Source organism: Nannospalax galili, unplaced genomic scaffold (assembly GCF_000622305.1).
Source record: "Nannospalax galili isolate Female #2095 unplaced genomic scaffold, S.galili_v1.0 scaffold140, whole genome shotgun sequence".
In the NCBI taxonomy this organism is placed as follows: Eukaryota; Metazoa; Chordata; class Mammalia; order Rodentia; family Spalacidae; genus Nannospalax; species Nannospalax galili.
In genome coordinates this window covers 15,132,676-15,157,124 of record NW_008352267.1, presented here as the reverse complement: position 1 = coordinate 15,157,124, position 24,449 = coordinate 15,132,676, and the positions used below count along the sequence as shown (strand labels likewise).

General features: G+C 39.8%; 1 protein-coding gene across 1 annotated transcript in view; it reads left to right on the top strand.

The window, feature by feature from the left end:
• The window catches only part of Slain1 (SLAIN motif family member 1), a 61,845-nt gene that overhangs the window by 13,179 nt on the left and 24,217 nt on the right, over positions 1–24,449 (top strand). Inside the window, 2 exon segments of the mRNA XM_029554096.1 lie at positions 703–842; positions 23,747–23,893. Coding sequence (XP_029409956.1) covers positions 703–842; positions 23,747–23,893 — 287 coding nt within the window.

Here is a 24,449-nt window from a genome sequence, read left to right as displayed (position 1 = left end):
TATATATTTTTTTTTTTTTTCATTTTTAAATTATGGGAGATTGTGAAAATGATGGGAAATTTAACTTCCACTGTCTATAAGTACAGTTTATAGGCACATAGGCATACTTATTTAGTTAAGTATTGTCTATGATACTTGTCCTCAGAGCCATGAGTCTTTTCTAGCTAGTCCTTCACAGAAATTGCCCACCTCTAATCCGCAGGTTCCCAGAGTAGGAACATGCTCCACCTTTGTGGGTGGCTGATGAGTTACTCTGATAGGTGGGAGTGCCATTTACAGTAGCAAAAGGGTAACTAGTGAAGTTGGCGTTTCAAGAATAGATGCTCGTCAGAATTGCACGTATTAAAGGAGTATGTTGTGGAAAAGAAGATGGCATTCTTTCTAGACACGTAGAGTGAGATCATAAGATCTCATGATCATGGTGTGAGTTCTGTCAGTAGTGAGGCGCCTGGCTTTGCCTCACTCGAATAAAGTCAAGGGGAAAATGGCTAGACCTGTTTTTGAAGTAGTCCTCAGCAGGTTTTGGAAGTATCCTATTCTATTTGGGCTTATTCACCTGTTAAAAATGACTTGGTTACTTTGAAGTAACCAGATGTGAGTTCTGTTTCTATGGAAACTGTTAAATACATGTTGTTTTACCCAGAAGAGAGACATACTCTCTATACCTATGTCATACCTATAATGTAGATTTCTTTTTTTAAGGTTGTACGTTGGTTCTTCAAAGACATTCACCTCATCAGAGAAACCCCTGAGTCCTTTGCAGTGGTGTAGACACATCCTAGATAATCCAACTCCTGAGATGGAAGCTGCCAGACGGTCGCTGTGCTTTAGACTGGAGCAAGGTACTGTGAGCGTGCATTCTCATTCTGTACTTCTCACTGTCCGCTCTGCTCTTGTTGCTGGTTTGGGACTAGACTTTGTTGAAAACCTTCGCCTTGGTGTGGGTGTCACATGTGGTTTCCTTCATCTGCATTAACACAGAAGAATTCCTGTATTGAGTTTGGGGATTATTTTCAGCCAGATTGTTACTTAAAACATAGAAACATGTATTTTTTTCCTCTTTTTATTTCTATTTCAAAACACATCAGGGGGCTGGAGAAATGGCTCTGTTTTTGAGAGTGCTTGTTGCTCCTACTGGGACTGGATGGAGTTCACGTTAGTAGCACATGAGTACCTGAGACTCCCACTCCAGGGGATCCTGCCCCTCTTCTGGCTTCTGCAGGTGCGCACACACACACACACACACACACACACACACACACACAATAAGTATTTAATAAAATATGTCAGTAAGTGAAATGGATCTGTCTTCAAGTTTCTGAATTGGTAGTGAGGGTCTGTGGCTCAATCTAAGTTAGAGCACTGGGCTTCCACTCGGGTCTGAGTCCTTGCCTTATTAAGCTCCTTCAGCATTAAGTTGGATATATAGCCGGAAGTCCTAACCTTCATAAACTAGGAAATAATCTTAGTATTGTATGTAACATTAGTTAACTTGCGGATCCCAATAGAAATGTAAGCACAAGCACACAGATATGCACACAGAAAAAGGAAAAAAGACAGTGGTAGAGGGAGAAACAGTGAGAGAATGAGGGGTTCTCAGCTCATTTCTACGTATTAGACGACTTATACCTGTAAATTCTTAAGCTTTTTGCTTGTTCTTACCTTCTCAGTATGTGCTTCACCATCGAGGAATGCTATCTATTCCATGTACCCACTGCATTGCAAATTGTATCTGAACTTGAAAGCACAGGTTCCTGCCCTCTGCAGAGTGCAGAATGACAGTATGTGAGGGGAGGGCAGGGACTCAGCACTGATGATTCCACCACTGTGATGCTTAGGCCAGAGGCATTTGAATGCTGCTTCTCTGGCTCTTCAAGGATAATGAATGACTGTGAGGTACTTGAGTGGATGACAGAGCACAGGTAGCAATTCTTGAGCTCTTCTATGGCAGTACCTTAAGCTGCCTGATGAAGATATTATATTCAGCTGTAGAGGTGAGAATCGTGAAGTTGAGCATTTTGGAGGATTGCAGGGCCAGAATGATACTTGGGGGTCAGGATCAGAGCTGGCGGTCTCCCTGATACCACAGATCCTGTCCTTAACAAGTATTCTGTATTGCTGTTTTGGAATGGCCATGAGTTATATAAACAGAAATCTTGATTAAATATTTGGGGAAGGTAGAATTAAGGCACAGGTTTTACTAACATTTTTACTAAAAGGAAATAGTTGGTTTAATAGTAGCGAGTTGAAGAGTGACATAGGAGCATAGAGACACTAGGGGTAAAACGGGCCAGAAGTGCTCCTCCGGCACAACAGCTCCTTGGTACCCAGAGTCTCCTGCATGGTTTCTCCCTCCATTCATCGTGGCCCTAATGAAACCACAGCACACCCCTGGGCCTCTCAGCTTCTTACTCAAGTGGCCCTTGACTCTTGGTCTTACTATGTATACATTTTAGTATATGAATTTGGCTCAATAATTTGAAATAAAAGTCAGATGAGATTGAGAATTACAGTACTTTAGCTCAGGAGGTCAATAAACATATTTCTGGTAAGGGCTATGTAGTAAATACCTAGGGTTTTGCAGGCTACACAAACTCCACTGTGACTACTCACCTTGTTCGTTACTACAAAGCATCTATGGATGCAAAATTTAGTGAACAATGGAACTTTATTTATGGACATTGAGATCCAAGTTTCAAGAGGTATTTCATGTTGTGAAATACACCCTCTCTTGCCCCCCTAAATGTAGAGACCACTCTGTGCTGATGGGTGTTACAGAAACGGAATGCTGGGTGTGGCTCAGCACTGGGCGCAGCTCAGTAGCCCCTGCTTCTGCTGTTTGGTGCGTGAGCGAGATTACAAGGGTGGTTTTCAAAAAGCAGAGGACTGGTAAAAGTAATGTAAATCTAATTGATATTTTGATCAAATGTCTGATCCTTTCACTGATGCTTGAAGTCCTGAGGACATGCTGTGATGTGTGGGGTTTTATTTGTGATTTAGTTTATTTAAATTGCATGTAAAAGTTTTTAGAGAACTAATTTTAAAGCCAAGTTTAGTGCCTGACTATAAATCTGAAAACTCTTTTGCTGTAAGACTAAATGCTTTTGTTCCACAGATCTGTAATCCCATTCTGGGATAATAAGTAGTAACTTATTATTACTGATTTGGGCTGCAGAGCTGGAGCCCAATATAGCTTGGTGGTGGAGTGCTTGCCTGACGCATGAGTACCTGGGTTCCTTCCCAGCTTTATGCAAAGATAAAAAATATTGGAAGACAGTTATTTAAACAAATGTATAATTTGTAAGCTAATACCTATAGTTTGAAAAATATTAGTCTGAGGATATTTTAAGAAAAAAATAGCAAATATGTGCCCTGTGAGTCCCTGCATATTTTATTTCCCAGATGCATTATTTAACAAAAGCTGTTTGTTTAGTTTTTTTCTGTTTACCTCTTTTAAAATTCATTTCTAAGATGGCTATTGACTTAACTTCTTATTTGAAACCTGTTGGCTTTTGATTTTGGATTGTGAGATTTAACCTTTTTTTTTTCTGTCTTTTTGAGACAGGGTTTCCCTGTAGCCCCAGCTGTCCTGGAACTCACTATGTAGACCAGGCTGGCCTTGAACTCACAGAGATCCACCTGCCTCTACCTCCCAAGTGCTGGGACTGCAGGTGTGCGCCACCATGCCCAGCTCGTGAGAGTTAATCTTTTAACCCCTTTCTTATATATTTTTTAATTTGCATAGTTTCCCAATTTGGCTTTTTAACCAGTTTTAGGATACATGAATATGTTTTATTATAGGAATGTTTATGTCTGAGCTTTGCAAGGTTTTATCATATTTAAGTGCAGAAAGATGCTTAGATGCTTTTCTTAGTGACTGTTACTAGTTTATTCCAGACTCCGCAAGTGGACCTGGGTCCAAAGGTTTGATTTGTTGCTGCTCTTGACTGTGTCTTCTGCTTCTTCAGTACCAGGTCTCTGTCTCTCCAACTGCTGTCATGATGGGACCTCTTCTGCTTCACCCTGAGCATTGCCCTGAGCTCTCTTCAGTGGATCCTCAGTTCCTAGCTGTAAAGTCCTTTTCCATCTTCCCCTCTTTTATTGAAATGCCTCTCCACTTGTGTTTGGGAGGAGAAAGGGAAAGGAAGTAGGCAGGAGGTGGACTCTGAGAACTTGTGCAACTAAAAATGTCTTCACCGTATGTCCAGCCTTACACTGCTTGTCGGGTCAGGCATGGAGTTCTACGCTAAAACTATTTCCTCCAGACTTTAGAAGGCACTATCCCATCGTGCATTAGCTTCAGGACGGCTGCTGGAGTTGTCCCAATGCTGTTCGTGCTTCTGATTATTTATAATCTTACTATCTAAAATAGCATGGAAATTTTAGAATGTCCTTTATTTGTGGTATTTTGAAATTCTTTTATTAATATTTTTGTGATACTCATTTAGTGTCACAGCATTTCTTGCCTTATTTCTTCATAAGTCCTCTGCCCTACCTCATTTTCTCTGTTCTTTCTATGTACTTCTGATGGCTGGACATCGAATTCTGTTTTTCCCTTTTGCTTTCATATCCTTGATTTTTCTGTTGATAGTCTTTCTTGGACATTTTAAAACCTCATCTTCCAAGGTTTTTGCTGTGTGTTCAAGTATTTTCATGTGTCAGGCCATTGTAGATAATGTACATAGTGGTGAACAACACACATGGTAAGGTCCTGGGTTCATTATTGGTGTACAGATTTTCAGTTGTTCTTTTTATCTCTCTCTCTTTTTTTTTTTTGGTAGGGTACCTGTGCTTGTGAATCTAGTGGGTTTTTGTTTCAGTTTATTTAGATACTATAATCTGTCTTTGTTTAAAGTAAGAGAGGAGAAGTTGCCTGGGCTGAGGAGGGAGGTGGAGGTTTTAAGTATTTTCCTATATAATTGTTTCACCACAGCACTTAATGGCCCCTGTAGTACCTTGCATGGCAATTCTAGACTCTTCCAGGTTCTTATTAATTTCCCTCTTTTGGTCCCTTAGGGAGAGTGCTGAAATCCAAATCTGTTACCTAATGTTTATCTGTCCTTTAAGATACTGTGACTGTCCCCAATCTGATCCCCTCACCCTCAGTCTTCCTTGTGGGTTTAAAACTTTACTTGTCAACCCTATGTGGTTTTGTAAGAAAACAGAATTTCTATTTGGTCCTTTGTTACCAGCTTCTAATTAAGGGAATTCTTTGTCAGTGATAGTTAATAGGAATAAGAAGTTATAATTTTAGTGTAAGCTTTACTAACTGTAAATATTGGAATAATGGGAGCTCTCCATATTTAGAAATTTCCATAGTTCTAACAAAGCATTTTCTTTTTGTTTAGATTTCATTTCTGTCTTGGACAGTCAGCTTTTTCAAATAACAGGTATTTTTGAGACTAAATAGTGGGCTTTGAGACTAGTGTGGTTTCCTGTCATTCCTTTGGGCAGTTTATATTGTGTCCATCACCAACTCCCTGACTCCTAGGAGGATCCAGATCATTATACATAGATGGTGATGCTGTGAACACTGGATTCTTTTTGAACCCAATATCTCAGTAACTGCAGTTCTGATTTCAGTTTTGGACCTGTGTCACTGAAGATTGTGTGGGGTCCTTGAATCAGTTTCCTTACCAGACATCTCTTGCTTTTAGAGCACAAGCTTGTGTCAGTCCAGGTACCAGCTCACAGCATCACTTGCCCATTCACAAGCATGTTTACTTTTAAATAATCCATTTTTACTTATTTTGTGTATTTTGTCATACAGTGATTGACTGAAGACTTTAGTGATTGTACACTTTCCCAATACATGAAATTTAGTCTATTGATCTTTGGAAAACCTGTGCCATGGCTAGTGTTTTATTAGATTTGAAGAAAGGGCAAAGCTAGCCTTTATCTCTGTTTCTCCCCCCCGCCCATCTCTCAGACTTTTCACTCTCAGGCACCAGTTCTTTTTCCTCAGCTCAAACTAACTAGAAGAGATTATTTTGAATATTCTCACTGCAAAGATATGACAAATGTTTGGGGTGTTGATGTGTTATTATAAATCTTGGTTTGATTATTATATCAAAGTGCAGTCCTTAAATATATGTGTTTATGTGTTTATTAGAAACAAAGTAAGGACCAGGTGAATTGGCTCAGTGGGCAAGGGTGCTTTGTGTCATGCCCAGTGACATGAGTTCTATCCCTAGACCCCATATGGTGTAAGGAGAGAACTGACTCACAAGTTGTCCTCTGACCTCTATGCGTGTACTATGGCCCTTGGAGGTGCCCACACATACCTGCATGCATACATGCATGCATACATACATACATACATAAATGTACAAAACAAAATAAAACTTGGGCTAGAGATACAAGAATGACCCAAAACAAACAAAACCAAAGCAAATCTTAACGAGATTTTAATTTCTTTTTGCCTCTGTTATCCTGCAACTTCAAATCAGATACTGCTTGTCAGAGAACAAATATTTTATTTGGTTCGCATTTCTTGACCTTAATTTCTTTAAAATTTATTTTTTTTATTTTATTATTTTTATTTTATGTGTATGTATGTAAGTGCACCTATTTCATACAAAGCCCTCGGAGGTCGGAAGAGAGAGTCAGATCTTCTAGAATTGGACTTATGGATAGTTGAGCTGCCACATAGGTGCTGGGAAATCAAACCCAGGTTCTCTGGAAGAGCGCCAGTGCTCTTAACTGCCGAGCCACCTCTCCAGCCCCCATATTGATATTCTTGAAAACAAAATTACTCAGAATGTAAAGACAATCTGGTCAGAATACATGGAAAGAGGTGTAGTTATGACATGCCTCTGAGTAGCTTTGTCTTTCCTGTTTTGTCCTGGGATCTTCGCTTCAACAGATGAGCTAGCTGTGGTGATCACTTAGCTCTCTTTCTGTGTTTAAGGTGTTGGCTACCCCAGGGATGAGTGTCAGGAAGGCTTTGTCACCCACTTCACCTTTTTCTTTTTTGGAGACAGATTTCCCCTTATGTAGCCCTGGTTGACCTGGAACTCAGTATGTAGCCAAGGTGTCTTGGAAGTGGAAATCTCCCTGCCTTTGCCTTTGGCATGCTGAGACCAAGGCCTGGGCCACAGCCCTGTCTGGCACAGGTTCTGTAGGCGCAGTGGCTGCCTTGCTCTCAGGATTGGGTGTCGTTGCTGCCGAACTCACTCAGAGCCCAACTTCCTGAAGGGCCTCTGAGCCTCTTCTTGCTGCCTGGCTTTGACTTTGTGACCCAAGACAAAACATGGTAAATTATATGAGAATTTATGGGAAGCCTTCAAGCTGTGAAACTATGAGATCATCCTAAAAAGTCTAACCCTTCTCAAGAAAATGAGATAGGAAGGATATTTTGTGAGATTTAAATTTTTTTAGGAAGATAGCAACCACACTATCACTGTCTCTTTTGAATTATATTGTTGAAATAATGTTGAAAGTTAAAAAAGGAAAATAATTGCTCTAATCTTCTAACATTTTAAATTTGTAGTCTATTAGTATAAAGTTAGTTAATAAAGCCTAGAGTAATATTTTCTCTTTTTCTGAGCACTGATCTCACTGGACCATCTCAGCAAAAACTGTGGTGTGGTTTTCCTATCTTGAAGATGGTCCTGTGGATGTTCATTTTCTATTTGGAGGAACTCTGCTTTGTTCTTTTTTTAAAAAAAATATTTTTTTATTTTTATGTGTATGAGTGCATGTGTGTAAGTGCACCTGTATTGTGCAGTACCCTTGGAGGTCAGAAGAAGGCATTGAATTCCCATGGAATTGGAGTCACAGATAGTTGTTAGCCACGATATTGGTGCTGGGAATCAAACCAGGGTCCTCTGTAAGAGCAGCCAGTGCTCTTAACCTCTGAGCCATCTCTCCAGCCCCTGTTAATTCTTTCAAGCAATTATTGCTACATATGCTTCTTTTTCTGAGTAGATTAAGACTCAGTGCCTCAATTTTCTCTTGAATTATCAATTCTTTTTTTATTATTTATTTTTATTTCATGTGTATGAGTGTTTTGCCTGCATATATGTAAGTGTACCCAAGCCTTTGCCTGTCACAGAGACCAGAAAAAGGAGTTGGCCCTGGAACTGGAGTTATAGTTGGTTGTTAATTGCCATGTGGGTGCTGGGAACCAAACCCCCATCCTCTGCAATAGCAGCCAGTGCTCTTAACTGCAGAGCCATCTCTCCAACCCTAAATTACCAATTCTTAGTACAGCTTTTAACATATTTTAAGTGCTGATTGTTTGGTTTTTATAATTGACTAATTTAATGCATTTAGTTTTCTTAGATGCAAAAGAGAGCCAGTTTTCATTGAACATTTGGTATTGTCAATGACTACTAATCAAGCTAAAAAAAAAAAAAACCAGTCATATGGTAGTGCTCATTAAAATGTTCTGTGGATGGGTTTAAATCTGTTGTTTGCTACTGCAACCCTCTCAGCTACTAGAGTAGTTCCCATGGCATTGTAGATGTTGGAAGCTAATTATTGAACTCATGAGCATGGTGGAAGGAATTTTAACTAGTAGCTAGACTTGGTGCCCCCTGCCCCGAGCCTCAGCCCTATGCAACTCTGTGAGTGAGAGCATGCTTCTTGTTTCTGGTGTCTCACTTGGTGTTGAGGGACACTGAACAGACTTCACAGGGCCATTAGAAAGATTCCAGGAAATGCGGACGTGAAATTACTTTGAAAACTATGAAGTGTTATATAAACACACAGCCATTTCTGTGTAGTTCTTTATCATTCAGGACTAGACACATGGGTTTCCTCTTTGTGTAGCTGACACTTCAGAGATGGCTAATGTCATATCCTTTTTTGATGCGAGGGGATCTGTTTATTCTACCTATAAAGATAATTGCTTGAATTAGGGATTTTAAAGTAAAAGTTTTAGAAGGGTATTTTACTTAACATAGTAGAAAATTCAAAACCTTACATTAGTCTCCTCCCTTTTCTTCTGGCTCTTCTTAGACCTATATGTACAAAATGCTCCAAATTTGGGGGATTTTGAGAGTCAACAGAATATTACAAGTAGAAGAATCTTATAAGTGAATTTTATTTCATGCACAAAATTATTTAAAATACTGTATATAGTCATCTTCAAACTGTTGTGTATAAAGTGTATATAAAAGAAATGAATTTTGTAATTAGACTTGGATTCTATCCCTAAGATATCTCATTGTATTTATGTAAATATTCTAGATTAAGAAAAAAAAATCTGAAATGCCTGAGGTCCTAAGCATTTCAGGTAAGGACTACTCAACCTGTGTTCCATTTCAGACACACCCATCTTGAGTCTTCCACTCCTTTGAGGTATGAATAACAAAACCCCAATAGAACATTCATAGGTAGGATTACCTTACCCGATATCCCGAGTTGGAATAATGATAATCTAGAATTTTTGGTAAATCCATGTCATGGGGTTGGGATATTAAGTGAACAATGATCAAAAAGCTTATCTAAGTAATTTGAAATGCCCAATATGTGGCTCACTTAATTTGGATCCAGCTAATAAATGCTTATCTTATTTAAGGCACTCAGATGCGTGGCTGAATCAGGATGGGTCACATTTAAGGAGTGTGAGTATAGTTTTCACAAACAGTGCAGCCCTGCACTATCCTGGGTCATCTTTCACTCTGGCCATGTCTCATTTTCTTTAGGATTATATATGCTAAGAATGGTGAACAGATACTGACCTCATTGATTTTTTTTCTTCATATCTTTGTATGGTGCTTGATGCCATTCTTCTTTTACTTGTTACAATGGAGTGTTACTTCCAGATTTAGTCGGTGAAGAAGAGAGATTGTTGTGACCCAGTGATCTGAATGCGGCATTCTTATTTGTAAAAGTCACACGGATTGAGCAGAGACATTAAGTATCTTATCGAGTACTGTCTCTGGGAACCTGTCCAGGGTCACCTTACATGGCCCTCGATGTTATCCCAACCAGCTCATGTTTCCACCTTTGAGGTGCCCTGTCACATTTGGAACACAAATTTAAAACTTAGCAAGTAGAGTTCATTTTAAGTAAGCTTTGCAAAAGATTTCCTTTCTTTTTGGCAAAAATAATTTGGGATCATAGTACTTGTTACAGAGATAGGGTCTTCTGACATTTGCTGTTACTTCTGTGTGCTGGAAATTGAAGACACATTGCCACAGCTGTGGGGTTCCATTACATGCTAGCTTCGCTATTAAGTTCAAAATAGCTCCCATGTTTGTGTGTGAGTACTGGCAGTGATTTAGTATAGTAAGTTGCAAATAACCAAGGATTGTGCCTCTATGAAGTTTGCTTTTTCAGTCCATATACCCAGCAACTTAGATATGTTTGCCAAATATCCTTAGACAACCCTTCTTTTCTTTTTGCCAATTATACATGTATTTGTGTGGTTTTAATTTTGTTTTTCATTTCCACTATGATTAGAAAGGTGTTTATTAAAATAAACAGAAACTCATGACAGTACATAATTGTTGTGGCAGTGAATTTATTATTGACATGCTATTTTATTACCCCAATGAAAGAATAAAGCAATAGGGATCCTCCAAAAGTTTGTGTGTGTGTGTGTGTGTGTGTGTGTGTATACGTACGTGTGTGTGTGCTCATATGCATGTGTGTGCTTGCACTGGGGATTAAACCTAGGGCTTCTGTGTGGTAAGCTTGTGCTATATCACTGACTTCTACCTCCAGGTCTCCAAAGAATTTTACTGCTTTCATAGTACTGTGGTGGCTGGCTATAGTTGATTGTATAGCAATGAAATTAGTTTTATTATGGTGGGTAGTTTTGCCTAATTCTTAGGACTTCCAGGTTGAAATTTAAGACTTTCTAAGTTCTCTTTTTAGGAAACACCAAGGCTTCATCTGCAATGGCTAGAATGCCGTCATGAATGGTACTATTTACTAGCCATCTGCATAGTGCTAAGTGTGAAGGGGCAACCAGACAAACTCAGCACCTGGGCTTTTGAAGTGGCTAGATGATGTAGTAGCTTTTGTTCCATTTCTTCCTCTTCCTCAAAACAAACACTGATGGGACTAGTGTAAGTTTCCTTTGTACTGATACAGATATTGCTGTTAGCCCACAACAGAAAACCAGCAATGGGCACTACATAAATGAGTGGATTAGTCTTCCAGCTGGTTTCCCACAGGTGCCTGTGCACACAGCATCAGGGTGGCTAAGGACCCTAATAATGCAATGTAAGGAGGCAGAATATCCTGGAGTTCATCTAACATGCCTCCTACTCTCTGCTCCATCCAAGGTAGACATCTGAATTGGCAAGTGGGTAAAGGTACTTGTGTATATGCTCTGAGTCCCAAGTTTAGTGTTCAGAACCCATGTCGTAGAAAGTGAGAACTGATTCCTGCAAGCTCTCCTCTGACCTCCACATGTGTGCTGTGGCAGGTACTCCTCCCAGCCCCTACCCAAATAAAGTAAATGTAATTAAAAAATTCAAAACAAGTAATGGTGATGCTAAAGATGATCACTGTACCTATTCCTAAAGAACATAGATATCTAAGTATGGGTTACTTACCAATGACTGACTAGCAGAACTGGAGGTGTGTGTGCTAAATGGCTAACAGTTTACCACACAAGGCAGATATCAGCAAGGTGATAGAAAGTTCGTGAACTTAGAGCCTCATTGTAGTTAGATCATGGTCTCCAAATTATGAAAAACAAAACTCTTGGGAAGTGGGTGCATGTGGTAAAAGGAAAGAGACTGAGTCCTGTTTTAGAACTTTAGGTATATTTTAATGTTTTGCATGTAGATGTTTTAATAAAGCCATGAAAAGGTTAGTTTAGGCCCCATCCTGGGAAAGTTTTTACCTTGGTTAAATCTGCAAATGTATATATTTGCTTTCTGTTATCTCATGGGATGAGTGGGTCAGAGGCCCACTGTAGTACAAGGCATATGCATTGTATCCCTGACTGGAAGAAGAGGATTTTAGCTCAGGAGACATTGGGAAGAAAGGATTTTTGGAACTCTGATCTTACTCTTTTGTTTAGGGGATGTTCCAGTGCTTTCTGTTGATTGAAATTGACTTTTTCACTGCACTGTGCACTGTCAGATGTGAGAAGCTGCTTTGCAAGAACTCTGGTTTAGCCTTGATCTGGGGATGGGAGGACTCCTTAATTTTTCAGTAGTGAGACTATTTAGCCCATTTTTCAGAGAATTAGTATGTGTAATGTCTTATATTATCTAGTGATTACAGTGTGGAACTTGGAAGCTAGTTAGTTCAGCTGGGTGTCATGGCTTGTATTGTGGCTGTAGTCTCGGTAGACAGCAGCTGCCCATAACCTGAATGGCCATATCATATCAGTGACAGGTTATTAGGTTCCTCTTTGCTTTTGTTTTTTGTATTGCTACTTTTACAGAGACTTTCTATGTGCGTTCTGTGGCCCTTCTCACTCTCCTTAAGCTATAGAAGACAGGTCTAAGAGGAAAACAGCTTCCATAAAAGGACATTTCAAAACACGCTTTTGAAGTATTATTTCTAGTAAAGTTAGATTTTTATCTCTCCTACTAATTTGAGGTAGAAGGTGTGATGACATGAAATTATTAAGATGACTCCTGCCTTGGCTAGCACTAGGTTTGATTGCGTTTGTTTAAATATGGAGTCTTGTCTCAGTTTTGAACCATGATTAACGAACAAATTGACATTCTAGGGAAGATCCTCTTTCAGACCCAGGTTTACCTCTGCTTTAGACCATCATTCTGTTTATATTAGTTTTCCAGAAAGATCCAGTAATTAGAAATGCTGGTGAGCAAAAAGTATTGAATGATGTGGTCATGGGTCCGCTTAGGGTCTAAGAAGCAGAAAAAATCTAATCCTTTAACTTTGCTGACTAGCCACTTTAACCATTTTGATTATGTAACCATAAAGCGCTAGGAAACATTTGGCCTATTAAATTTAGTATTAAGAATAAGTATAAAATCCTGATATCTGGAATGTTATGTCTTGCTATTATTTATTAATAAAATAATGTGTCTTAACTTTAGTAAACATGATGAAATTTTGTAACTCACATTAAGCAAATATTTGTTAAAAATTACCTGTGAATAGTTTTGGAACTCATTGTTACTTTTAAACCAAATATATTTAAAGTTTAATCTCAATATTGAAAGCAACTCTCTTGATTAGCTCTAGGTATTAGTTCTATAGGCAAATGAATTTTTATTAGGCTTTTTGTTTAAAATACTCATTTTTATTTTATGTGTATGCGTGTATTGCCTGCATATATGTAAGTGTTCCTGTGTAGTGCAATGCCTGCAGAGGTCAGAAGACAACATTGAATCCCCCTGGTCCCTGGAACTGGAGTTACAGACAGTTGTTAGCTGCCATGTGGGTGCTGGGAATTGAACCTAGGTTCTCTGCAAGAGCAGCCAGTGCTCTTAACCACTGAGCCATCTCTCCAGCCCCTTACTAGGCTTTTTAAAAGATGGTATATGAATCATATTCTGCAGATTGCTGCAATTTGAAAGCAATTAAAAGTTTAAATACCGAGTCTTTACAGTGTCTTGGAATCAATTAAAAGTTTAAATACCGAGTCTTTACAGTGTCTTGGAATCATAGGTCTTCATACATATATGTCATGGTTACTGATTTTAAATGATTAGATGTGTCATCACATTGCAAATGAATGGGAACTGTAGGAAAGATTTAAATTAACTTTAAGTGTTTCTATGTATAATCTGAAGATTGAGAAACTTGGGCAGAATAACTGACTTACCCTGTTTTAATAGTTCTTGATAATAGTTCTTTATCCCTTTGCTAGTTCTTTGGCTCCTCTGCTTACATGAAACAGATATGTTACAATTGGGTCCTCTTTATCTTGTGCATGTCAGAGAAAAAGTATCATGGACACCTGTCTCAGAGCAGTAGCAGGACTTCCAAGACCTTCTGGAGCCCATATGTTCATCAGGTCATGTAATGCTGTGAAGAAACAAATGCGACTCAGGTTTACCCAGGAAAAATCGTGGATCAGATGAGCCACAGGCCATGTGCTGTTCCTCCAGGGGACCTGCTCAGGCAGGACCAGCTCAGTGGAGCTGACATATTGAGGCTAGTTTTGCTTCAGTGTAGTCAGTTTACAAGACTGAAACAGGAAAGTACAACCTTCACCTTGGTTTCAATTTTTTTGTTTTCCAGACATTTGAGTATGTCTGTAGACTTGTAAAGGGATCTCATGATCTCTAAGTAAGTTTGTACTGGAGGAGCTAGTTCATGAGATGAAGGAACTCCTGCCCCAGTGGTTTGTGGGTATAGATCAAAATACTAAGGTCTGCATAAATTTTCTGACAATTTATGGGAGAGTAAAGAGTATTAAAACAGCTGTAAAATATCTAAAAGTATGAAAAGAGGGGCTGGAGAGATGGCTCAGTGGTAAGAGCACTGGCCGCTCTTACAGAGGACCCATGTTCAGTTCCCAGCACCCACATGATGGCTAACAGCTGTCCATAACTCCATTTCCAGGGGATCCAACACCCTCTTCTGACCTCTGTGGGCATTGTACAACACAGGTGCACTTACATACATGCAGGCAATATATTCATATACATAAATTAAAAATAATAAATGAAATATTTAAAAATTAAGTATGAAAAGAGCTAATCGTCATGTCTCTTGCAGCTTCACTGATCTTGGACTATGCTGTGGCTTTATTAGTAAGACTGTGCAGTTGAATGCATCTGACTTGAGTGGAAGTTTGGCTGCCTATTGCAGAAAGAGGAAAACAGAAGGGTGAAAGTGTGTGAACCTGGCCTTGCTTTCTTCTCCTTTCCAGGACTGTGGTGATGAACATCATTGTTTGAATCAAAGTGTTTAGTCACTGTAGGAACTCAGGAGGCAGAGGCAAGTGAATCTCTATGAGATCAAGGCCAGCCTGGTCTACATAGCGAGTTCTAGGCCAGCTGGGGCTATGGGAGACCCTGTCTAAAAAAGAAAAAGAAAGAAAAAAGTGTTTAGTCGCCTTAGGAGCCTGTGGTTTTGAGGAAACCATGTTTCATAAACATATGGCACCTGTTTATGAACCAATATTGGGCATTGGTTTCAGCTAAGGTGGTCTTTGAGCCAGTAAGTTAAAACTGTTGACCATACCCAACAAAGTGCTGGAGGCTCACACATAATTCCATACTTTGTTTTTAAGGTGCTAACATCTGAGGAAGCAGTCTATGAAGTTGTCTGGGTAAGACAAAGTATACCTGTCATTTGAGAAGGCTAGGTTTAATTCCCTAAAAACAGGAAAAGGGGGGAAATTTCCATAAACACTCTTTTCTTCCACTTAGTTCTAGAATATTTTCCTTAGAATATAGACTATTTTTATTACAACTTGTTAGAGCCTTCCATTTATAAAGTGCTTTAGAGTTTGATAGTAATACACATTACCATATTACATATAATAGAGTCTTCTTCCTACAAACTCACAAGCATGCAGATACTGTATAATTTGCTCCAAATCTAAAATGTGTAGGATGGAGCCTCAAAATCAGGTGTCTTGATTCTTAAACTATAGTGACCTTTTAGTCTTTTGCTGATTTTTATCCCTATGTTATGGAAATTTTCAGTTAAAGTACTCTAGCTGGATGTGGTACTGATTGCCTTTAATCTCAGCACATGGGAGACTGAGGTAGGAAGATTTTGAATTCAAGGCCAGCTTGGACAACATAATAATGAGTTTAAGACCAGCCTGGCCTGTATGGGAAACCCTGACTCAGAATACTTAAAATAACATCAGACTTAATTGTTACATCCAATACCTGACATATGGCATATGTTTTAGCCCTGTGTGTTTTTTCAAATGAATATTGTAAAACTGTTAATATACTGTCTCAGGGGTTGGCAAACTGTAGCCATATTTGACTTTTGGGGATATGGCCTGTCTTGGTTAACTTTGATTGTCCACTTGACACACTTAGAAAGATGGGACCTCAGTTGGGGAATTTTCTCTATTGGATTGGCCTGTGGGTGTGTCTATGAGGCATTTTCTTGATTGAGTGATGTGGGAGGTCCCAGTCCCCTTGGCACATGATCCTGGGTTATATACACAGGCCAGAGGAACAAGCCGGTAAGCAGCATTCCTCCATGTTTTCTGCCTTAGCTCCTGCCTCCAGGTTACTGTCTACCTTCCCTCAAAGATGACTGTTTCTTGGAAGAGTAAGATGAAATAAACCCTTTCTTCCCCAAGCTGTTTTGGCCAGTGTTTTGTCATAGAGATAGAGAAGCAAACTGATGCATGGCCTATAAACTAAGAATGTCTTTCACATTTTTAAACAGTTAAAAAAAAATTAAAAGACTATTTTGTGACTCATGAAAGTGTTGCTAAATTCAACTCTCAGTATATTTAAAGTTCTACTTACACTTAGCCATTTTCACCTACATATTACCTGGGGCTGTTCTCATGTCCAGGATCTCAAACTTGAAGTAGTTGTGACTGAGCCTCATGGCCAGCAAAGGCTGAAGTATTTATTAGCTGGCTCTTGGCAGAAGATGGTTACTGGGCACTGTGCTGGCCTCTCATCTGTTGGCAGAACAGTTTTTTAAAACCCCTGTTAAACTCTTCCTACTAAGCTCTTAACCATGGTGTTCTAAAACTCACAGTGGCAGTTTATCACTAGTGTTTGTTTTATTTCTCTTACGAATTTATTCCTTTGACACCTCCATAAACATTATGACCACCACATGTCAACTATATAAATCTGAACAAGGAGCAAAGACCATTGACAGTATCATAGGATAGACACTTGATAATATCTTCAAATGTTTTAGTGAAGCTTGCATGCTGAGATTAATATCATTCCAGATATATGCTAAACAGCATCCTCTAAACAATCACTGGCTTGTCCATGGTTAGCCATTTTTCTTAATCTTCCATGGTGGCCATTTCAGAGTGTTACTTTAAAGGATTGGGGATGTAGCTCAGTGGTAGAGTACTTACCCAGCATGTGCAGGGACTTGAATTCAATCCCCAGCACTGAAAAAGCAAATTCTAGACCATGCTACATGAGATTCTTTATGTCCGCCTCTGCCATTGCGACATGTTTATTGCTATTATACATGAAAGGTAACCTTAGGACCCACATGCATCTCCTGGGCTCTCTCTTCCTTGTTTCAAAGTCTGGTCACCAGAGTCTAAATTCTGTGCCCTCCATTTTCTGCAGACACCCCTTTTCTCCATGGTTTCAGTCTCTTCATGCTGTGGTCACACAGATCTCCTTAATCCTGAGCACCACCCTCTTCTCCTTTTGTCCGTGAGCTCCTCCTAGCTCCAGCCACATAACTGCTTACTTTTGTAGCCAAATCTCCCTTTAAAGTTTCTTATTTCTTCATCATCTTCCATCTCCTCAATCTGTTACCATTAGTTAGTTTTTCCATGTTCCTCTGGAGTCTGCTTTCACTTAGGGACCCAGTTGCCCTGGCCAGTAGCCTTTTCCTCAGTCCTCCTCCTGACAGACCCTTATGTGCTAGTTCCTTCATCAATTCTTCTGTACTGATCTCTTTTCTTTTTGTCCTCCACCAGTCTTTGAGCCTCTTGCATTGTTTCTGATGACTTTCCTTAGGTTCTGCTGCTGATTTTCCTTTTGTCTTTTCTAAACCCAGTCTCCCTCACCCACCTTCTTTTATGATCTGTGGTCTTACTCTATAGCACAGGCTAGCCTGTAATTCATGACAGCCCTCCTGTCTCCTCCCAAGTTCTCAGCTCTACTTGCCTATTCTTACTAAGCCCTTTCTCTTTTCCCTCATCGTTTGTCTTGGGTGATTTCATTCATGTCTGTGGTTCACTTTCATCCGGCACCTGGTAGGGTTTCTTGACTTCTCCTTGTTTTTAACTCAGTCCAGTTCTGCTGGACACCAGCACACTTCTCCCGCAGGCCTTCTACTTCCACTTCTACAGGCCTGTCCTGTGACTGCCTCTGCTGGATGGGTTTTATCTTTCATTTCGGCATGTGTCTTGACGTTCTTCATTTCAGTGTTTGGTGTTGACTATGTGTTTCTCTTTTTGTCAGCTCCCACACTCACTGGCTGCCTCCACTTCTGCTCAGATATGCCTCACTGTACCTGTTCTGACCAGGTGTTCGACCATGCTTTGGTTGAAGACACTGTCTCACCAAATCTGCTAGAGAAGCCCCCTTAATTGGTCTCCTGTTAAGCTTGTGTGTCATTTAGTCTGTCTTTATGTCTACTATCATAAAATATGTGGCATTGTGTCTTTCTGCTTCTCAAAGTCAGAACCTAGTTGTAGATTTAAGTGTATGTAGTGTGTAGGAGACAGTACAGTCCCAACCCCCCAATCCTACCAGCGTCTTCAGCCCCAGCTTTCCTCGCATATACCCCTTCAAGGGCCATTTTAAACCTAACCTCTTCTGGTGAAGCCTCCCTCCCATCTTAACTTTGTTCTGAGTGCATCTCATTGTGCTCTTGCACACTTACTCTGTCATTTTCTCTCCAGCCTGCCTGCTTCTCTTCTGCAGTAGCTGCTCTTTAGAAATTGGAGTGGGAAGGGGAGGGGCGAGCAGGCACCACATTTTATTCATCTCAGTGTCTGTGACATCTGGTACTTTATAACCATGATAGTGGGTGCCTACTTATGTGAGGGGAGAAATGAATTTTAAAAAGCACGTGGGAGTAGAAAGGCCGAGCACACTTCCCAGCATGACTGGGGAGCAGGAAAGTGCTATGTACAGCGTGTTTCCATGAGAAGGTTTCGGTAGCTGCTGCAGGCTGACCTTTGATGGTTTTTGTATCTCTTGGCAAATGCTGAATGGCTCTGAATGGAGTTTGTAAATATTAGTGGTCTGAATCATTCTGTAGTACTTTTTTTTTTTTTTTTTTTTTGCCGGAGTTGGACAGGACTTTGCTTATAAAGATTGAAATGATAGTTGGCCAGCTCTTCCAGGCAAAAATTTAGATTAAGAAATGATGAAAGAGCAGACAAAGTTAGCTAGGTGAGAAGAAGGGCCATGAGCAAGGAGATACAAAATCAAGAGTTATTTAGAAAATGGGTCTTTGCAGTTTTCAGTAAAATTTGCTGATAGTAATTTATTAAGAATTTTACGATCCAAAGAAAGCTAACACTGGGATGCTTTAGAATGCCCTGCTTTCATGCCGTCAGTGTTGCCCACTGGTCTCGAGTGACACAATTCTAGATCACTTGCTTTGTTCCAGGGAGTTCCAGGGAGCCATAGTGTTCACACATGCAGTGTTGCTGTAGTTCATAGTCTTAGTCTTTGGTAAGAAAAGAGAAAGGATAAAAGTGGAGCTTAGGGCTACTTTAATTAGAAAGGTGACTGCACTGTTAGAAGCTTCTAGAACGATTAAAATTACTGTCCTCCAGGGCTTCCTCACACAGCAGGGTGTGCATAAATCTTTTCCAGCATGGTTGCAGTTGTGAGCTCTTTCGGTGATTCTAGAAGACGGTGATGTTTCAAGATTTTGAGGAATCCTTGTTGTTCTTTTGCGTGGTTTGCTGCCTACTGGTTTGCTGCCTACAGTTACTCATAACTGTAACCCCACATTCTTTGTAGGTGCTGTTACCTTGATACTGACTCCTGTTTAGCTAATTTTATGGGTTGGTTACTTTAGTCACAGGTCCTGTTAGTAATATGAAAATCATTTACTGAAATCAATTGATACTGATGACTGTTCAGTGATTTAGTAGTTTTGGGTGAGTACTAAGGGGAGTATTCCTACAGGCATGTTTCTTCCCTTGAACCAGTAGCTTGTTTGAAATGTCAAATTATACTTACCTTTGTCTTCATATGTATTATACTAATTATAGTTGCTTTAAGAATAAGAAATTGGGTAGACTAATGTTGCTGTTAAGCTAGGAGTGGTAGGATAATTTTAAAGTAAGGGAATATTACTCAACTCACAACTTTTGGACTGTGTTTAGCATTGATTATTGTTAGTGTGTGCTAGCTTCTACTAGGTACTGGACCACTTAGAATTTTCTAGAAAGAAGCTTATCTCTGTGTGAGAAGCAAGTAAGTGTGAAAATGGTTGTTTATAGAATATTTGACAGTATTACTTGGTGTGTGAACTCTAAGTTTAATGCAGTACTGACCTCTTGAGGATTATCACTAACTAAGATTTTGTGAATTGGGTCATATTGATTCTTAAATTTGATTTTGATTATATGCAGAAACATATATTCAATAAAGTTTGAGTATTTCCTGTCTTTTCTGTGCCTCTGAGGAAAGGTAGGAATGTCACTGTTTCTGGGAACCTCTGTTTTTGACAGAATTAAGTTTTGGTAGGGGGTGCAAAAACCTTTAAATTCAGTTCTTAAACTGATAGTGTCATTTGTCTTTTTTGCGATTTTCTTAGTGTCGTCACTACCTGTATTTTTTTTCTCTTAGTTAATGATGTACAATGGGTTACAAAAATACAAAAATGCTTTATTTTAAGTCAAACAATTTTGAAAATGTATAGAAAGTACAAGAGCGTTAAGAATATTAGACTTTTTTTTTTCTAAACAGGAAGATACTACTCTGCAAGTTAGTACCTTGTTACAGCCATTTCAGTGGTGAGGTTTATTAGACGAGGGGGCAAAGTACAAAGCATAAGCAGTAATAGTGGATTCTTCAGAAACATTCTAGCAATGGCCTGAGATGCATGGCAGTGGATGAGGGCCATGGGGAGCTGACCTGAAGTAACATTAAGGTCTTGTAATTGCAGTATTGTGTGGAGAGGAGCAGAGTTACAGTAAGGAGTGATGGCAGACCAGGGTTATTAAAGCAGTGTTGGCTGGTCCCATTTGTTAGAGAGCAAGGTGTGGTAATGTGCGAGGTGGCAAGGGTCTTGATGACGGAAACTGCAGTAGACTTCAGGGAGTGTGCAGTGAGTTCTGGGAGGCAGTGTGGTGAGGCATTTAGGAAAGAGGCTTTTGCCAGCTCCATTTAGCCAATGCATTATAATGTTAGAGTCCAACTCTGCTACTCTAGGGGTTGTAATTAAATGGAAAAATATAGAACACATGTCATTTCCAGTTTTTCTTTTAGATAGCACTTTTCTTTAACATCTTTAAATTTGTTTTTATCTCAGGTGTATAAGTATATTGCTTGCATGCATATAAGTGCACCTGTGTTGTCCAATGCCTGTGGAGGCCAGAAGAGGGTGTCACATCCCCTGGAACTGGAGTTATGGACAGTTGCTACCCATATGGGTGCTGGGAACTGAACACAGGCCCTCTGCCAGAGCAGCCAGTGCTCTTAGCCACTGAGCCATGTTCCATCCTCGACAACTCTTTTCTTATTGGTGCAATGTTTGAAATAGGAATAAAAGAAAATGCCTTTGTTCAGAAGTATACTACCCATTTTCTACTTTGGCAAGATTGTCTTACTCTCCCAGGGGTCATTCTGGTTGTCTTTGAGTCTCAAACATTTGAAAGTTTCATATTTAAAAATCAAAAATATTACCATGGTGGCATCACCTTAATCCCAGAACTTTGGAGATAGATGTAGGTGGACAGTCAGTAGTTCAAGGCCACCTGCAGTTACAGAGTGAATTGAGGCCAGCAAGTGCTGTATGAGAGAGACCCTGTCTCAAAAATTGAAACAAACCCTCAAAGTAAACAAAATCAGCCAAATCAGTTGAATAAAAGATAAAACTTCCCCTTTTCATTTGTTCTCTATATAATTTTTTTCCTGTTGCAATTCTTTAACTCCACAGTGAGGAACAAGGGGGAAGTGACCCTTTCCTCTCCCTGCTCCTTTCCCCTCCCTTCCTCCTCCACAACCATGGGCACTGATAGAGCAACATTGTTGTGTGAGCTTGCCTCTACAATCATACTCCTTCCTCTTCTTAAAAACCCAGTGCCAAAGAACAATGCAGAACAGTTTTCTTACAATAGATAGTAATTGTGTCCTTAGATGGAATCTTGCTGTCATAGTCACAATAACTGTGTCATTGTACAGGGAGACTGGGTCACAGTAGTTATTGTGCAAAATAATGAATGCTGTTTACTTGTGATGTGTTGTCCCCTGCATCTGTGGGCGAGAACACACAGTCACTGTAATTTGCCTGGCAAACGATCAAACTGGCATAAAATAACATCGTCTGTTAAGCAAGTTAGCAGTCACAAAGAGCTATTGACCTTTTTTTTGGACAGAGAATTTTAAATGACAGATGTCCAATAGTAGTGTGTGTGCTGCATATTAACCCCTACTTTGCAGTGTGTTTGGGGGTCAAGGTTGACCTATGTAGAAACAGGAACTGGAAGTACATGTCTGGTCTGCTTCAGAGCAGGGAGAGCTGTTGAAGCAGGAGAAGGTACAGACTGGGTAAGGGACGGGCAGGATCTGTGTCCATTGGGAACCAGACTTCATAACAGTGTAGCCCTGGCAACTTGTGGATTCTGAGTCTGTTACTGTTGTTAATATAGTTACCTTGCGGACTTTTTTCATCTACATACAGAATTTTTTCTCTTAATGTAACTGAAGTAGTATCACGTCTTGAATCCTTACTGAAGTAAGACGAAACATGCTGCTCTTCTGATGGGATTTCCGAGGGTCTGAGGAGTCCCAGCGTTAGTGCTCATTGCTGCCTTGGCTGTCCACCTCCCAGCCCTTCTCCCCATCCTGCTGGCCGTTGTTAAGCACTTTTCAGCCTGGAACTGCCCATTAGCCCTGCTCCTTAGAAAGGATCCAGAAACACATTTCCAAGCAGTCCCTTTCATGCTCGCATTGTCAAATTCCATCAAATTTTCAGCAAATATAAACCACATAATGTCTTAAAGTGAACTCTAACCTGATTGTCTGTGTCCGCTCCTTCTGTTTAGTATATGTAATGATTGCTTTGGAGGGAAGTAGATTGTGACTACCTCAGTAATTTTCATACTGTGAAGAGTCAGGAAATGATGTTTGCTGTGATTTACTTGGGATTTCATCATTTGGGGTCTTTTTCATGATCCTAGATGTTAGTGTTAACAATGAGGTGGTGATTTTAGATGAGAATAAACTGATTAGTACATGTGGAATAATTGAATAATGAGAGTATGTGCTCATTGCAGACAAAATTCCTTTCTGCTACTTTAGTTCCATAACTAGTATTCAAATATGAGCCCGTAGAATCCTATCTTTAAAAGTAGCGTGCACAATATATGTTCTCAGCAGAAAATCTGCAACTATTCTAAAGAAAAGTCACCAGTGGTCACTACACTGCCACTGTAATGGCTGTCATGATGCTTTGGGACAGCCAGCCTTCTGTAGTCTGTATATAATTCTCAAGGCGTGTCTGGGATCCTTGGCTTTTGGAAACACAATAGTCATTTTGGGTGTCTCTTCTAATCCAAGTTCAAGTTTCCTTATAACTTTTTTTTTGATCAATATGTTCAGACATTAACCGCGTTGGAAAATGGACCAAAAAGTTAATACTCTGAATGGTTAATATTAAGAACATGTCCCATAACTTTTAAAGACTATGTGTTTTTGTTGTTGGTTTTTTGATATTAACTGTTTCATAGTATCACAAACACTCTTTATTCAGAGAGGAAAAGCATTTCTAATGTAGAGACTTGAATTCTCCTTTTCATGCCATCATATTGGAGTTAATCGGAATGAGACAGATCTGCTCTTCCTCAGTAGTTGTGTAAATGGAGCCATAGCTCGCTAATTGCCTGTTTTTATATCCTTTCCCTTAGATAAATAGAAGTCAGTTGACTTATGAAGCGTTGCTTTGTTCTCCTTTCCTTTCTCCCTCTTTCCCTCTGACACATCCATGTCTGCTTCTGTAGAGCTAACTGCTGCTGTTTTTGCTTCTGTGACAGCGAGCCGATGGCGGAGTCTCTTCTCAGCTGCCTCCCTGGCTTTTCCTTATAGTCCTGTTGCAAGACTCAGCCCTTATAGCAATGGCATTAGCACTCCCAGCTTCTCTAACACCTCAAATAAAGCAATACTAACACCTGAAAGAACAGGTAATATTTCAACTTCTTCACTAGCTGCTTGCTTTGCAATTCAGTCGTGAAATGTGACTCAAATATCTGTCATTGGAAAGCCAGGGCAAACGTAATGGAGTGGAGGTTATGCTGCACACTTACTTTGGGTACAGACTACACAAGCATCAGTGTGTGTGTGGTCTCAGTTGTGTGTAGTAGACAGTCTTCCCTCTTTAGCAAGAAGCATACATGTAGTTATGTGTCTCCAAATGCCTTATGTACTATCATGATGAAATGCCACGCACAGTTTAGACAGTTTATTACATGATTCAAGATTGCAAGATTTTATGTCTTTTTAATAAAGGCCTATGTTTTTTTGTTAGCCTTTGAAAGTCAGGGCTCAGTAGAAGGGATAGTTGTATTTGGCTTTTTTAGAAAGTGAGTATCTCACTGTTTCCTCATGCGTCTCCACGTTGCTGTGAATCCATCCCTGTAAGCTCTTCCACTTCCTCTTCTTCGGCTCTTTTAGCTTAAGCCGTTGCTTTTTTCATTGGGTATCAGCAAATTTCTTGTCATCACTCACTGATCTAAATTG